The following is a 16,162-nucleotide window of genomic DNA, read 5'->3' as shown; positions in this document are numbered from 1 at the left end:
AGACAGAGAGCTCCCTGGTATGGGTGTTGGCTGGCAGAAGCGGAAAGGAAATCATTCTGGAATCAGGCAGATCTGAATTTGCGCCCCAGTTGTACCCCTTTCTATCTTTGTACCCTCGGGCCAGTCAGCTTAGCCTGTCTGTGCCTCGGTTTCCTCATCTGTACCCGCCTTGCTCCTCTGCATAGTCTTCACCGCCGACCACGTTTTGCACGCCTGTCCATCATGTAGCGGCTCCGAGAGCAAGCGCTCGCTAGTTCCTGGCATGCAGTGACCTTCCCCCGTGTGTGTTGAGTGACTGAGCGACTGATGGCATGCAGAATAATGCAGACGTGTAATAAGTACTCGGTGAGCGTCAGCCAAGGTGAGGAGGAGGAGGAGGTCATGTCACAGTAAGGGGGACGGTGTGGTGGTGAGGACAGTGTCGCCATGATGTTGCTAATGGTGTTGTCACCTTAGGACCCAGGCCAATGGTCCCCAAACCTTCTAAGCCAGCAGCACTTCCCAGAGGGATTTTCTTAAACCTAAGGCTCCCCAGGCCCTCCCCACCCTTTGTGACTCTGCATCCGCGGGAATAGGCTGAAAACCTCGGCTGTACCCTGGAATCATCCAGAAAGTTCTTTAAACACTATCAGCTCTTCCCTGAGGTACGATCAGAGCAAGGATTCAGCCAGGGCATCGGGGTTTTTAACAGATGTCCCGGTGTTTCTAATGTGCAGCAAGGGGACGACCACCCCTGTCCCTTAGCAAACGCCCCAGATCAGTGTCACACAGGGGAGGGCCCCAGACCAGCAGCAGCCACATCCCCGGGGAGCTGGTCAGCACTGAAATCTCGGGCCTCATCGGGACCTGCTGACTCAGAGGGCCCCTGGGGTCGGCCCCCCGCCAGGAGAGTTGGGACACCCCGAAGAGTCTCGGCACGCTGAAGTGTGAGAAGCACCGCCCCAGGGCATCTGGCCGTGCAGCTACTTTGGACACTCCCACTCCTGTGGCCAGAACACCAGGACAAAAGGAGGGATGGAACTTTCTGGGGGAGGGAGGAGGGGTTAGGATTAGTCTCCGAAGATGGCCCCATCAGCGAGCTCCATGGGAGTCTTTCATTTCCTATCCTAGACCCACTCCCACCACATGTGCTGAGAAAAGCCCAGACTTATGTTTGCCCAAAAGGAGCCAGGCCTCCCTGAACAACACTTGATGCCAGCAGGGCCAAGGAGGGGGGCGCCGCCCCCCACCCAGACCCACTGAGGCCACCAGCTAATGGTGTCACCAGGGCTCAGCCCATGACGGACTCCACACCTTTTTTGGCTGGTGTAGAAGCAACCTAAAAACGCAGCCACACGAAGGACAGAAGACCCTGCGTGTGCGTGAGCGTGTGCATGAGCGTGTCTGAATTCACTGTCTGAAACTCGCCAGTCTCGGGCTCCAGGCCAGGGAAGTAGGCTCAGTCAACACATTCATGGGGAAACTGCTTCTACGACAGGTGTGAGATGATGAGGGCTGACAGGTGGCGCTTGGGTCCAGCAGTGACTACTGTGTTTGAGTCCGGTTGCGAGTCTGCTGATGCCCCTTCCCTCTTCGGGCGAGTCTGCTGCTGATTCCTCCCGAGTCTCACGCTTGCTGATTGCTCTTCCTGCCAGCGGTGAGCTTGCCCTTGGCTCCCCCGCAGTCTCTGAAGTGACACAGTAAGACGACCACACGCCGGCCACCAGGATGGACCACCACCCACCGGGATGACTGTCTCGGTTGCAGTACTGAGCTCCCGATCACTGAGAATCATCGCTCCGAGGAAGCCCAGCCCGTCGAGCTCCGGGACAGTGGACAGGATGAGCGTGCACGTTGCTGAGGCGAGGCACCACCTGGTTGGTGAGTAGCCCAGATTTCTGCCCCCGTCCCCCCCCACTTCACACTGTGCCCCAGGCAGGGGGTCCAGGTCCTGTGAGGCCTGTGGCCTGAGTCTGGGGTTCAGCACCCCCACAAACAGCAATCACGCTGCAGCCAGCCTGCTGGACCTGCTCAGGAAAACTGTGGGAAGGGATTGAGCACTGTTCTTGGAGCAAGGAATACATTACCAGCTCACTGTGCACCTTTGTGAAGCTTACCTAACCTCTCTGGTCTTTCGTGTCCTTAGCAAAGAAGCAGAGCTGATGCAATGAGCAGGGGCAAGGACTGAAGTGAAGCCAGAGGAGGCCCACCAGGGCTGCATCCAGAAAGTTCTGGTTATGATCTAATCTAATCTGTCATTTTGTGGGAGGTGGGTTCTGCACTCCGATGGCCTCCTCCAGCCCACATGGACACGCACGTGCACAAACACACAGACACACCACACCAGGCAGTACAGACAGTGCGGAGATGATAGCCAGGCCTGGAGCTCAGCCCACCGCAGTCCTCAGGTTGGTCCCACCACCGGTGGCCTTTGAGGAAGAGGTTGCAGCCCACAGATGGATCCCTGGGGCCCCAGGCCAGGCCCACCTGTCTCCCACCAGACCAAGCATCGGGCTCATATGGCCTGGTCCTGCCTCTGTCTCAGTCTGAGCATGCGGGCTGCCCCCATAAAGGCCGCGCCAGTGAGCAGCTCGGCGATGAAGCTCATCCAGCCCAGTGCCAGGGACCAGCCAAAGTGGATGTCCACCTGGTCGAGGAGGGCCTTCTCCTCCAGGAGACACAGCGCCTCCCGGAAGGCGGCGGCCGAGTACGCGATGTAGACGCTAATTCCAGCCAGGGTCACCAAGGCTGCAGGAGAGGCAAAGGAGAGCAGATCAAAACCCTGGGCTCCTTCTCCTCCTCGCCCAGCCCACCTCTCCAGGTGGACTTGCTCCTCCCACCACAGGGCCTTTGCCCTTGCTAGTCCCCTATCCGGTGTACCCTCCCTTCCTATTCCCTTCCCTCCCACCCCCGGAAACTCCCTTCCATCCCACCTCAGCTCACACTTGGCTTCCGGGACCTCCCCAAACAGGTCAAGTCCCCCCACCCCGTGGCTTCACAGCACCACCCGCCGTCACTGTCCAGATCAGAACTGCAATTTTGCATTTGTCTGTGAAATTGCTGAGCTAATGGCCGTCTCCGCCATTGGGCTGTGAGCTCCCAGGGGCTCATCCTGCATTCCCCCACACCCAGCATGGGACTGGTGGGTCTCCAGAGACCAGGAATGAGAGCTGCACTGTCCAGAGACACAGCTGTTGGCCACAGGGGGGCTATTTCAACCGAAATTAAATTAATGGAAATGAACATCTCAGCCTTCCTGGGCATCAGCTCCACGTAAAGTGCTCCGCAGCCTGGCCTGAGGCCCCCCAACAGCACAGCACGGATTAGACTTTCCACCACTGTAGAAAGTCCGAGTGGGCAGGGTGGTTTCGAGAATTAGTCCCTGGGTAGACTCTTAATGCCAGTGTTAATACTAGCAGAGGTCGGAGGACACTGAGCCCCATACTCTTTTGGCCTCCAGGCATTCTCTTTGGGTTTTTTCCTCCATGGATCCCAAGTGTGTGAATCACCTCTGCTCCTGTTCTGGGTTTAAGGAGGGACGATTTCAAGCCCACAGGAAGGAGGGAGGAAGGAAGGAGGAAGGAGGGAGGGCTTAGGACACCAGCCGTGCGCTGGAGTCCATCTTTGAAAGCCTCTGGTCTGCCAAACAAAGGGGATTAACCCTGGCATTGCCCAGTTTTTAATCAGTCAGTCAATCAAAGGAAGATGCATCAGAAGGGCAGAGGCGCATGAGGGAGAAGGGAGAAGTTTGAGGGAGAAGCCCTCAAACAGAAGCTCCAGGGCCCTCTGTGAAACCAGGAAATAATCCTCGGGACCTGCTCCCACCCTCTACTTCTCTCTTGGGACCCATTCATTCCCCCCAGCTGAGATGTCACAGACAGGAAAACCGAGCCCCAGAGAAGACGCCTGCCCCTCCCTGGCTGAGGGTTCACAAGGGGCCCCATGCTCCATGCAAGGGGGGCACCTACCTCCAAAGAGGAAGAGGGTCCCTGTGAGCAGGAGGAGGATGGAGACTCGGAGGAGGAAACTCAGAAACCCCGTCATCCCCCCAAACACCATCAGGATCAGGCTGAGCGGCAGTAGAATCACAAATGTCCCATGCATGGCTTAGAAGAGAGAGGAGGACAGCAGGCAGAGGAGAGTTACCAACAACTTTCAGTCAATCAACAAACACTTCCTGAGCACCACCTGTGGGCCAGCCCCCAGATGCTGGGAGAAAAAAATTAACGCCACAGCTACTACCACATCTGATGATGGTGATGTAACAACATGTCACAAACGCCAAGATCCCACTTGTTTTCGTGGCTGAGTAACATTCCATTATGTAAGTGAAACAAGTCAGGCGGAGAAAGACACACACTGTATGATTTCACTGATCCGCGGAATCCAGAAAATAAAACAGACAAGCAGACAAACAAACAAACAAAAAGCCAGACTCTTAAATGCTGAAAATAAAGCGGCATTTGCCAGAGAGGAGAGAGTGGGGAGGTAAGTGAAACAGATAAAGGGGGTGAAGACATACACACTTCCTGGTGTAAAATAAATAAGTCACGGGGACGAAAAGTACAGTGTAGCGAAAATAACCAACAATACTGTAACAACGTTGCACGATGTGGAGAGTGACTACACCTGTTGCCATGATGAGCGCTCATCTGAGCTGTCCCATCCCTGTGTTGCACTCCCTGAAACTAACACACATCCATGTGGACCAGACTTCAATAGTAAAGTAAACTAAGTTTTGGAAGTAACAGGTGCGGAGACTCATCTGTGCCAGGCTTTGGGTCTCACAAGAACGTGTCCTCACGCTCCCTGTGAGGCAGGAATTGCCGTGTTCGTTCGCGTACTCAGCGCGTTTCCTGAGCGCTCTAGTGAGTAGAGTCAAGCGGTGAACAGATCGGTGACATGGTTGAGAGATGGTGACAAGTGGCTGGGGTGGGCAGTGAACACGGCACGGAAGGAGCAGGAACCGTGGCTTCTCCGCGGAGGTGACATTCGAGCAGAGCCCCGGGAAGGAGGTGAGAAAGGCCGCCTGCAGAATGAAGGTCGGGAAGGGTGGGGTGGGGGCCGAGGGAGGAGCAGGTGCAGAGGACCGGGAGGGACCGTGCCTGGTGGGATGGAGGCACAGGGGAAGCCGGCAGGGGCGGCACAGAGAGAGCGTGGGGGAGAGGGGATGCAGAAGAGGAAGGCAGGGAGCTAAGAGCAGAGCACACGCAGGACTGTGAACTTCCCTCTGAGTGAAACGGGACAGGGACACCGGGTGGGCAGCTCAGGGCAAGAGAAGCCCCCAGTTTAACTTCCGTTTCTCAAGACCTCTCTGCTTGCTATACTGAGAGTAGACAGCAGAGGGGGCCCGTAGACAGACAGGTGGCTCCCAAGCTCCTGTCCGGCTGGAACCCCTGAAGGTGACCCGATCTGGGATGAGAGTCTTTGAGATGGAATGGAATGAGGGGGTCTTTGCATGAGCTCATCTGGATTCGAGGGCGTCTCACACCCAGTGACTAGTGCCCTGGGAAGAGGCAGGCGAGAGCACCGAGGAGATGCAGTGAAGATGAGTGACAGAGATACATGGCCCCATGCCAAGGGCTTCTGGGGACCGGAGCCACCACCTGGAGCCAGGGAAGCAGGGACCAGATTTTGCCTTGGAGCTTCCAGGAGGACCTGCCCCGTAGACCCCTACATTTCAGACTTCTGACTTCCAGGACTGTGATGCAATCCACTTCTGGGTTTCTAAGCCAACCCGCCTGCCCGAGAAAATGAAGACAAGGAGCAGGAGGACCACTGGGGAATACTGCAGTCACCCTGGTAAGGATGAGGGTGGCCTGGGGCCGCTGGGAAGGGACTGGATTCCAGGTATATCCTGAAGCTAAAACGGGCAACAGTGCTGAAGGTTTGAGAACAAGAGGGACAAGACAAGCAGTGAGATCTGGGACTTGAGCGCCGGATGGACATGCTGCCGTCTGCAGGGGTGGGAAGATGAGGGAAGAAGCATTGGTTTGGGGCTCGGTCAGCGTGAGATGCCCGCTGGACCAGAGCAGAGGCAACAGAGATAGAGGCGTACAGTGGCCTGGAGCTGGGGCAGGTCTGGCCTCGGAGATTGGGGGCACCAGTATTACAGAGCGGGATTCGGAGTGGGGACCAGACAGGTTCCAGAGCTCAGCAGGGAGTTCAAGTTCTGGAACACCACCATATCAGGCAAGCCCCATGCACGCCCAGCCCCTCGCTCCCCAGACACTGAAAGCAGCCCCTGCTCTCAAGACCCAAGCATTTCCTGAAGACCCAACCCTGCCTTTCCTCTTCCACATACGGTTCCCCCACTTCCCTCTGGTCCTCTCTGCCTGTCCTGGCGCCCCGTCCTAGGCTGCCCAGCCCACCAGCTTCCAGCCTTCCCTCACCGGCTCCTGCCCAGCTCCCTCCACGGTGACCCATCATCGCGTGGGGAACACCTGCTCTGAGTTCCACTAATGAGAACAGTGACTAGAGGGGGCAGGCGTGGGGTTGGGGGGGTGGGGATGAACGGGCGAGAGGAGGGGAGGCCAGAGAAAGAACATCCCCTACCCCTCTTCCCTGCCCCCAAATTGCAGGTGGCTGGTGAGTCAGATGCACATTACATGAAAAAGGCATGGTAAAAACTTACATTACAAAACCAGAAAGTAGAAAAAAAGGAGTTGCATAGAAGTCAGTTGGTGTGGGGGTGGGAGAGAAGAGGGTGGAAGAAATCTGGGCTCTCAGGATCCCAACATCTAAACATTTGCCACCATCTTGGATCTGAGCTTCCCGCCAGCCAATGCAGAATGGGAAACAATTGCAAAGTTCTTTACCAGCCACTTGTTTACCAAATATTTATTGATTATTGACCATGAGCTGGGCCCTAAGCGTCTTTCAGTCCTTTTGACAGCAAGATGGGTATGAAAATAAATACTTTGCTCTTGCTCTTGAGAACAAGCCCAGCTCAGGTCTCTCCTTACACCCACACCCACGCCCACAGTCTGCTCTGCGCCCCCTCGGCTCCTCACAGTCGCCCTTTCCTGGCGTCTGTCACCTAGGATGGAGGGCAGCTCCCTCTTCTCTCTCTCCTGTTAAGCTGCGGGTTCCTTGAACGGGTTCTTCTTATACGATCGCATCCCTGAGTTTCCAGTGGCGCTCTCAGATTTGGGGTTTTTTCTCCATGGATCCCAAGTGTGTGAATCACCTCTGCTCCTGTTCTGGGTTTAAGGAGGGACGATTTCAAGCCCACAGGAAGGAGGGAGGCAGGAAGGAGAAAGAAGGGAGGGCTTAGGACACCAGCTGTGCGCTGGATCCCATCTTTGAAACCCTCTGGTCTGCCAAACAAAGGGGATTAACTCTGGCATTGCCCAGTTTTTAATCAATCAGTCAATCAGTCAAAGGGAGATGCATCAGAAGGGCAGAGGTGCAGGAGGGAGAAGGGCCTCCTGCCTCCTCTTACAGTGAGCACCCAACGGGTATTCATCAACCTCATTAATTAAGAGCTAGATGGTGTTTCTCTGAGGCAAGAAAATATGGCAGTTTCTAAGAAATGAAAATAAAGCTAAGAAGCTTGAGAGATGATCTCACAGGGGTTCAAAGCACGGACTTTCTAGAGCCAGGTACTCTGCGTCTGTATTCGGGCTCTGACGTTGGGGCCCTGGGTGTGTCTCTTAATTTGGCAGGAGCTCCATTTCCACATCTGTGAAAAGGTGGCTCAGAGGACTGCCCTCAGGAGAGTGTGCCTGAAGATGATGGGGCCACGCAGAGAAGTTTAATGTAGGTACCACATCCCGTAGAGTAAGTGCTAAGTGGATCATAACCCCGCTAGTAAAACGATGGTGCAGACATCCCAAGCTTCCACGGTGACCCAGTCACTTTGTCCTCAACCCTGTAAAGGCCACCAACCTTCGCAAGTCAAGAAGAAAGAGTAATATCCCTCCCGAGGCCTGTCCCTTCCTTCCTTCCTTCCTCCACTCCCTCCCCGCCTTCCTCCCTCCCTCTTTCCTTCCAGGAAAAATCCTGGGCCAGAAAGACAAGAGCTGGGATGAAAACCGGGCCCTGGCAGAATCATCCCCCTGTATGGCGTTGCCTCCAGACCGCGGCTGGGAAGTGAAATCGTTCATCATTTAGAAATTAATGAGGTTTCCTGGAGCAGGTCCAGCTCCGGCGGCACCACGTGTGAGTTCCCCAGACTTGCTGCGAGCTGACTTGACGTACACGTTCAATTAAATGTCTGAGTACAAGGAGGCTTCCCGTGGGAGAGTTGTAAAATCTCCTGCTGAAGTTTGGCTTAGCTTTCCGTGGCGCGTGCGCGTGTGTGTGTGTGTGTGTGTGTGTGCGTACGCGTGTGTGCACCTTGGTCTTTGTTATTTTCAGGGCCACAGACCTGGGGCATGAGGATTGATTCTGAGTCCTACACCCATTTCCAGCCACATCTCGTTTGGAAACCCCTTTCTATAGGCCCCTAATGAGGGCCACGCCGCAGCAGAGAAGGTCCCTGCCCTCCTCCCCCTGGAGACCAGGGTCCAGGGCAGGAGATAGACGAGCCGGGAAACGAAGTTACAGGCTATGATGTGTCATAAAGGAAGTCAGCAGGACGATGAGGAAAAATAGGGTAGGCAGGGAGTGGGGGGGGCACTTCTTCAGATAAGGTGATTGCATCCGTTTCCTTGGGGGGGCATCACAAATTACTACAAGCCAGGTGTCCCCTGCAGGAACACCTGTCCCCTACAGGTGCCCCCTATTCGACAGTCCTGGAGGCCACAAGCCCAAAATCAAGGTCCCATGACTGCACTCCCCTCCAGAGGCTATGGGGGAGTCCTTCCCTGCCTCCTCCAGCCCCCCAAGGATGCTGGCCATCCTTGACACAGCCTGGTGGAGCGACGTAGCCACCTGTTTCATTCCCGCTCTCTGCCCACATCTCCATTCCCCTTTTCTTAAAAGGACCCTTGTCATAGAATGCAAGGCCCACCCAGTTAATCCTTTTTTTCAATCGAGGACCAATGTGTGCCCAAGGACAAGAAACCTTTCTATTCAAAAACACTTTGTTGAGAGAGAAAAAAAAAGAAAAACAAAAAAGCTTTGTTGCAAGTAAAGGGAAGAGAAAACCCACAAAGCAGCAAAAATGTTCACACCAAGGAACAGGTGATTGTGACTCCCACCATCTTATTGTTCAACGAATTGCTCAGTGGGAAAACCAGGCTTCCAATTCCACAACACCAGAGAGGTCAGGAAGCCCTAGGGTGCTTAGTGAAGTAATAGTTGTGTTCTTACAGAAAGCGGAGACAGAGCTTCTGCGCATGCAACAGGAAGAAAGAAATCTCAGGAACCATTTCCCAAAGGGGGAAATGTCACACTGTCGTTATGTTCAAGCCTGGTCAGTGTGACCTGCAGACCCCAAGAAGGGCTCAGAGATATTCAGTACGGATCATGCCTGGGAAGGAAGTCAATTTTTACATTTCCGTAAATATTCCTCTAGAATGTGGGGTGACCAGAATGCAGTCCTTTTTAGAACAGGGGTTGCATCTTCCATTCCCTTCGAGCACTCCAAGATGCGCGGCTGTCATACGGAAAAGGCCAGGACTCTACGACAAGCAAGGACATAGGTTCAAATCCCGAAGCCACCTCTTACCAAGCGAATGTCGTCGCCTCCCAAAAGCCTTTCTGTTACCTCCCCTGTCCATTGGACCATGGGCCCTGACTTTGCCAAGCTGTCCTGAGCACCAAATGTGAAAATAACCGTTTCTTTCTTGCCCTCAACCACCTTGGGCTCTACCAGGTAAGAATCTGAATGCCCATTTCACAGATGAGAAGAGTGAGGTTCAAGGCACTGAGTCAGCTGCTCAAGAAGGTACAGCCATCAAGTCTCAGAACTGGGATGGAACAGCAAAGGAGGTTGACAAACGGGTGGCAGGACAGCAGACAAGGGATGTTTAACCCAGCCTGCAAACTAGGAAGGGCTCTGGGGGCTAGGGGAGGAAGTCTCAACTTTAAGGTCAGATGAGAAGGTGTGGGGGTAGGCGTTCCTGAAGGAGGGGATGGCATGTGCCAAGGCCCTGAGGCAGGAGATATCTGGAAGGAAACACGTGTCCCAGCTCTTACAGCTAGACAGGCGGGCAGTGCTCCTGTAGTTCCATGAGCCACGCTACAAGGAAATTCAACCACTGGGACAGTCCTCCCCGGGGCCTGCATTGTAGCAAACACAATCGCATTCTTCTCAGAAGAAATGAAAACAAGACCCACGCAGCCCCCACCTCAACTCCTTGTCCTTCCCTCCCCATACTGAACCTGTTGTAAGTGCTTGGATGCACACACTGCCAGTCGTTTTCCCATATATTCATACATTTCTAGGTATTTACCGATTTCTCTAATTCTAAAGGGCACAGCCAGTCATACTTCAACATCTGAAAACAGAGCGTGTTAGGCCATCCCCAGGCATCTTGCTCCTAACACTCTGTAACTTGCTTTCTCATTCCACGGGATTTCTTGGTCTCCCATGCACATTAGTATATTCTCTTTGCAGACGACAGAATCTTCCAACGGACAGCTGTACCACATGCAGGCGCTTAGCCCTTTTTCCACCCATGAGCCCCGAGGCTGCCTCTTGCTCTCCACTGTCCCAAAAATGGTTAAGGTGAGCCTCTTAGAAACCTCACAGGGTAGATCCCAGAAAGTGGAATTACGCTGGATATGCATTTTCTGTTTGTTTGTTTAAAGTGTGTACTTGCATTTCAACAGGCACCAGACAGGCAGCGTGAAGCCCAGGCCTTCCTGCCCGGAGATGCCGACACCCCAGACGGCCGCACTCCCCTCCCTGCCTACCGCACAGCTACCCATGAATCACACTGAGAAATTCCCTCCTAGACTGAAACCACCTCTGAATCTCATTATGTCCCCAGTCCCTTCATTTCTGTCCCCCACCATCTCCTCTCTTGCAATCAGCACGAGGCATCATGGGAGGGCTGGTTTTAATTTTCCACACCACTGCAACAGCCGGGTACCCAGAGAGACCAGAGACCCAATCGTGTGATTTTCCAACCTCACCACCTCCGAAGACAGGCCTGGAGGCCAGGCCTCTGGCCCTCGGTCGGGCTTCTGCCATGGCTGTGCTGTGTTGGGCGAAGCATCTGACTGCTCTAGGCCTGGTGTATTTAGCTGCGGGATAATCAGCCTTACCTTGTTCCTGGCTCTTAGGAGACACAGCCGACGTAAGGCATAGGGAGGACCCGAGGTGTGGGTAAGAAATCTTTCTGTGCCACCCCCAGAAGCACCGGCCTTCCTGCAGTCTCTGGAACACCCTGCCATCAGTCCTCCTGCTCAACTCTGCTCCTGCCCTTCCTCCTTGTAACTCAGATCTCTGATTCCCAGTTGGAAGAGGCAGCGTAGGATGGGGGACCAGGAGTGCAGTAAACAATTATTTACTTATGGGCTAAGTAAATAATTAGCTCCATTTTTACAGAAGAGAAAAGCCTGAGGCTCGGGGAGGCAGTGGGACCCAGAGCAGGAGGGGACATGAATGGCGCTCCTTCTCTGCTCTGTGCATGCCTGCTAGCTGCTTTGCGTATGGGACCTCATTTCATCTCAGAGCAGCCCGTTTATGGAAGCAAAGGTTGGGCCAGAAGCCACACAGCTGGTAAGATGTGGGACCCTTATCTATGTTGGGACTGGCCCAACGCCTTCCCCTTGTTACAAGTGGTACATCTCACCCCGGCCATCAGCACATCCCATCCCGCGGGCCACAAGGATGGGCTCAGCCCTGGGCATGGGATCCAGGCTGGTCCAACGAGAAGCCTAATTGGAAGTTCCGCAGACTTGGCAAGCAGAGAGCCTCCTGCTTGGGCTGCTAAGACGAGAGAGGGTTTATTGAAAGCAGGACCCAAACAGAGGCAAAGCCCAGAGAGGAGAAGAAAGAAATTGAGTTTAATTCTCTGGATTCTAGCACATTTGAACTTCTCAGTTAAATGGGCCGGGAATTCCTTTTCTTGTTTAAGTAAGGATGATGTGCATTTCACCGAAAGACTTCTGGTTGGTACTGCTACCCTGGTTGTTTCTAAATCATGACTCTTTTTTCAACATGGTGCTGAATTTGATGACCCCCTCCTCCTCCACCAAAAGTAATTCCAGTCCCTGGCCAAGGAATCAAACCCATGACATCCCCAGAGCTAATCTGGAAGACAAACATCCAGGCAAGGTGGGTTTTTAGTGGGTGCTGGAGTGGTCTGCTTGCTTGGGGTTTCTTGCAGGGAAAATCAAGAGCTCTTCCCCACAAATCCCCGCTGGGATTTGTCTAGAAGGCTGGCCCGGAGAACACGCTGCTTTGACACCTGTCCTCTCTCCCCTGTGACCCCAGCAGCAGGTCCTCAAGGAATAAAACATCTTCACCTAACAAAAGAGCTTGGGCAAGATTCAAAATTCATTCTGGGGACAAAGAGATTCTGAGAAAAGTCTCCCTCTGGGGAAGGTATGCAGCGAGCATGTGGTCTGAAGGGGCAGCCTGCTCTTTCGTGGATGATATAATGGTAATAATAGCAGCTCCCATTCAAGGGGCACTTACAGAGGCACAGCACCGCTGAGGCTCTTTAAATACACTCTCCCCTTCCATCCCTGCCATATCCTTATGAAGAGAAGTGGCAGACATCACTTTTCCCGTGAGGGGAGGGAACCGACGCTTGGAGAGATAGGGAACACACCCAAGGCTGCACGCCTCCTTGGCAGTGAAGCTGGGGGGCTTAGGCCTGGGTCTGAGAGTGAATAGACAAACAGACTCTGAATGCGACTGTTGCCTGTTTCTCAAAATACTGAAGCACACAGGGTTGCTGGCATTATTAAGTTTCACAAAGGAGCCAGACCAATGCCGATTCTAGTTAGTCCACTTCACCCACAGATGTGATCAGTACCTAAATGCCAGCACCCAGCCCAGCAAAGGGTCAGTGCTCCAGAGATGGGACTGCATCTAAGAAAGGCTGGAAGGAATGGCAAAGACTAGTGTTTATTGAGCACTTACTATGTGCCCAGAACTTTAATGCAACACGGAGATACTGCAATAACCAGGCATTATGTGAGGTCCCAGGTACTTTTTTTCATCCAGCTGATTTACGGAATTCTGACCAGGCCCCCCTCATGGTTTTGACATTTTGTTTTGATAGATGTGGAAACTGAGTCTCAGAGGTTAAGACACCTGTCCCACGATTCCAGAGGGTCTTGGGAAGGGTCCGAGCTGGCATCTGGAACCCATGTCCCTCACGTCAAGGGTGGGAACTCTTGATCATTCTTGAAACGATGCTCTGAGAACATCCCAAATTGATTCTGGTCAGCTTGGGGCTGGGGACAGAGTTCACCGCACTTCTACCTCCCTTCAACCTCCCAAATATATCGAGTATCTAGGGGACATCTCCTGCCCCAGGACCTTATGCAGGGTATAGGAGCTGGCTTCTATCAGCTCAGGAGAGCCAGCTGCTGTTTTTAGGACCTGGAGGAGCCAGCTGCCATTATGCTGACAGCTTGAAGTTGACCCCAGGGGGAATATTTACACCACAGGAATCGGCAAATGCTTCAAATCAAGACTCCCTCCTCCCCCAGAAAGACAATTATTAAGTATTTCCCAACACAGCACTGAACTTCTGTTCCACTCATTTTCTCATCATTCAATAAGTATGTTCCACCTCTAACATAAGACAACTGTTGCTCACTCTCGCACCTGCTCAGCAAATCTGGGCTCATGACCCCACCCCACACCAGGTTCTGTGCTAAATATTGGGCATCAAGCCATGGTGAGACAGACATGGTCCCCATCCTCACAGAACTCATGGTCTAATGAGGGAATCAGACTTTAACACATAAATGTCACAAAACCTGGGGTATGAGTAGAAGCTGATCAAATTAAGCTGGTTGGATGGGGCCAGGGAGAACTCAGGTAGAGGAATGGCATGTGCAAAGTCCCAGGGGCAGAAGGAAATTGGACATGAAAAAGGAAGCAGCCTCAGGCCAGCATAGTCAAAGAAGAAAAAGCAAGGGGGAGACGGGAACTGGAGAGGCACCCCCACAGCCCTTGTGGGCCATGCTAGTGACTTGATCTTTGCTCCCAATCCTCAACAAGTCCATCAAAAGCAGTCCACATTTTTCAAGGTCTGTGGAACTCAGCCTTCACTTCCTCATCACATTCTTCCTAAGGTACCTCTCCAAGCCTCAGCTGCTCTGCTGGAAGAATGAAGGTCATCATGGAAACGATACTTAACTTCACAGGGTAGCAGTGGAGATTAACTAAAGACATCGAAGAAAAGCATTTAGCTCCATGCCTGGCCCCACTGCCAGCCTCAACAAACTCACTGAACTGTTATGTTTAGGTGCCTCCTTTCTCAAGTGCCTGTTCAGCCCATTCACTTCCCTGCATTCAGTCTTCCCTCCGTGACTGAGTTCCAAGCACTGTGCTAGACTCTGGGAAATCAGCCCTGAACAGGACAGACCCAATGGCCCCAGGGGCGAAGTTTCTGTCCCTGATCTTCCTGAATCATTCCACAGACACTCACTGCTTCCCGGCTCCTGCCAAGTGCTTGTTCTCAGCCCTGAGGCGGACACAGGGTGTGCCTTCGGGTCTCTGGGCTCCTCTCTTCAGCATTCAGCTCCTCAGCCTGGTTTTGGCAGCTCTTCCAACTCCCACCCACCCTCCCTCCTGCTGCTTGTCACTCTGAAATGTGACTGGGCATTTCCGCATCTGTCTCTGCAGCTAGTCTGTGAGTTTCTGGAGGGCACCACCTGGGTCTTACTCAAAAGCCCGTGCCTGGCACAGAGGAAGCCTGCGATCAACGTTTGTCGAATGAATCCTAAACCACACAGTGTGAGCTATGGCACAAGAGAGGCCTGGCCCCTCCTCCTAACTCCACTCCCTTCTCTGGCCCCAGCTGCCCCCTCCGCGGGACCCCAGCCCTGCTCTTTGGAGAAGAGCTCCAAAACCGGTGTCGACGCGGGACTCTCCCGATCCCAATCCTCCCAGACTCACTGAGAAGTTGTCGGCTTGAGTCACTGACGGTCACGTTCTCCTGCCAGAAGGGGTTCATCAGCGGCACACACGAGCTCTGGACTAGATGGGGCAGAAGAATCAGTGGGTGTGGACCTGGAGTTGGGACACCAGCCCGAGGCCTCGCCCCCACTCCCGACCTAGATGCTACCCGGGGAGGGCGGATGGTGCCGAGTCTACAGCAGCTGCAGCCGGAGCCGGCCCTACCCCGCAGACCTCTATTCACCTGGCCCAGGCCCCGTCCCCGCGTTTTGTGTTTTAGAGCTCAGGGAGGACTGCGAGCCCAGCAACAGGTCCCAGGTGTGCGCGGCACCATGTAGCGTCCCCGCGCTCCCCCTTACCCCGGCAGGTGCGCCAGAGGCCGGAGTGTGAGCTCAGAGGTTCCAGCTGGCTGCGGTTGGCGGCCCCCGCCCGGCCCCATGCCCCGGGGCCGCCCTGCTCCAGCCGCTCGGTGTCAATGATGTACCAGAAGTCCGTGCCGATGGCCGCCGCCAAGAGCACGAAGCTCAGTGCCCCAGTCAGAGCCGCCGCGCCCGCCAGCATGCCCAGGTTCACCCTCATGGCGCAGCCCGGCCCGCCGCCCGCGGTCCCCAGCTCCTCCTCCGGAGCCTCCGGACTGGGAGCTGCCAGGTCCTTCGGTCCTCGAGCCCTCCCTCTCGCCCTAGCTCCGCCCCCAGCCCCTCACCTGCGCCCTGAGACCTGCACGCCCTCCTCCCAAACCGCTCCCAGCCCTCGGATGCCACCGCCATTCTAAGACCCCATACCTGCAATCTCAGACTTCCACCTTCGACTTCGGACCCCCATCCCAGCCTTCATCCCTCCCCTTTGATCCCACCGCAGCTTGAACGCCACCTCAGCCCTCCATTCCCACCTCCCACCTGCCTCCCAGGATCGTTTCCCCGGAATCACCTCCGCACTGTCCCCAAACCATCCTCCCCGCCGCCTCCCTCCCCCACCTAGCCTGCCCTGCCTCTCCCTTTCCGCCCCAGCCCTCCCTGCTCTCCCCACACCAGCACCTAGACTCTAGACTCCCCCCAACAGCCCCTTGTGCGCAGAGCTTTCCCTCGCCGCCCTTCCCAAGTCTCCCCCTCCTGCCCCACGTGTGCCCCTCCTCCTCTGTGCCCAGCGCCCAGAGAGGTGCTGGAGTTCTGGGTGCTGTACTGCAGGGACAGTGGCCTCCCCGCA

The 16,162-nt window shown here is 54.6% G+C and overlaps 1 protein-coding gene across 2 annotated transcripts; it reads right to left on the bottom strand.

Moving 5' to 3' along the window:
• Positions 1 to 2,467: 2,467 nt before the first annotated feature.
• On the bottom strand, positions 2,468 to 15,538 carry TMEM114 (transmembrane protein 114). 2 transcript variants are annotated; one of them, XM_045994024.1, is made up of 4 exons: positions 15,319 to 15,538; positions 14,960 to 15,040; positions 3,948 to 4,085; positions 2,468 to 2,727 (listed from the first exon to the last, which is right to left on the bottom strand). In XM_045994024.1, exons 1-4 carry the CDS (start codon positions 15,536 to 15,538, stop codon positions 2,495 to 2,497), a joined length of 672 nt encoding a protein of 223 aa, XP_045849980.1. In that variant the 3' UTR covers positions 2,468 to 2,494. The 2 variants fall into 2 exon arrangements, with proteins under 2 accessions (XP_045849980.1, XP_045849981.1); XM_045994025.1 differs by lacking the exon at positions 3,948 to 4,085.
• Between the last annotated feature and the right edge of the window lie 624 nt (positions 15,539 to 16,162).

Source organism: Meles meles, chromosome 21 (assembly GCF_922984935.1).
Source record: "Meles meles chromosome 21, mMelMel3.1 paternal haplotype, whole genome shotgun sequence".
NCBI classification, from domain to species: domain Eukaryota; kingdom Metazoa; phylum Chordata; class Mammalia; order Carnivora; family Mustelidae; genus Meles; species Meles meles.
This window is presented reverse-complemented; position numbering and strand designations above follow the sequence as displayed.

Coding starts and splice junctions, on each gene's coding strand:
- TMEM114 (XM_045994024.1), bottom strand. CDS start 15,538: ATGAGGGTGAACCTGGGCATGCTGGCGGGCGCGGCGGCTCTGACTGGG. Junction 15,041..15,318: donor CCTCTGGCGCACCTGCCGGG/GTAAGGGGGAGC, acceptor TGCCCCATCTAG/TCCAGAGCTCGTGTGTGCCG. Junction 4,086..14,959: donor CTCAAGCCGACAACTTCTCA/GTGAGTCTGGGA, acceptor CTCTCTTCTAAG/CCATGCATGGGACATTTGTG.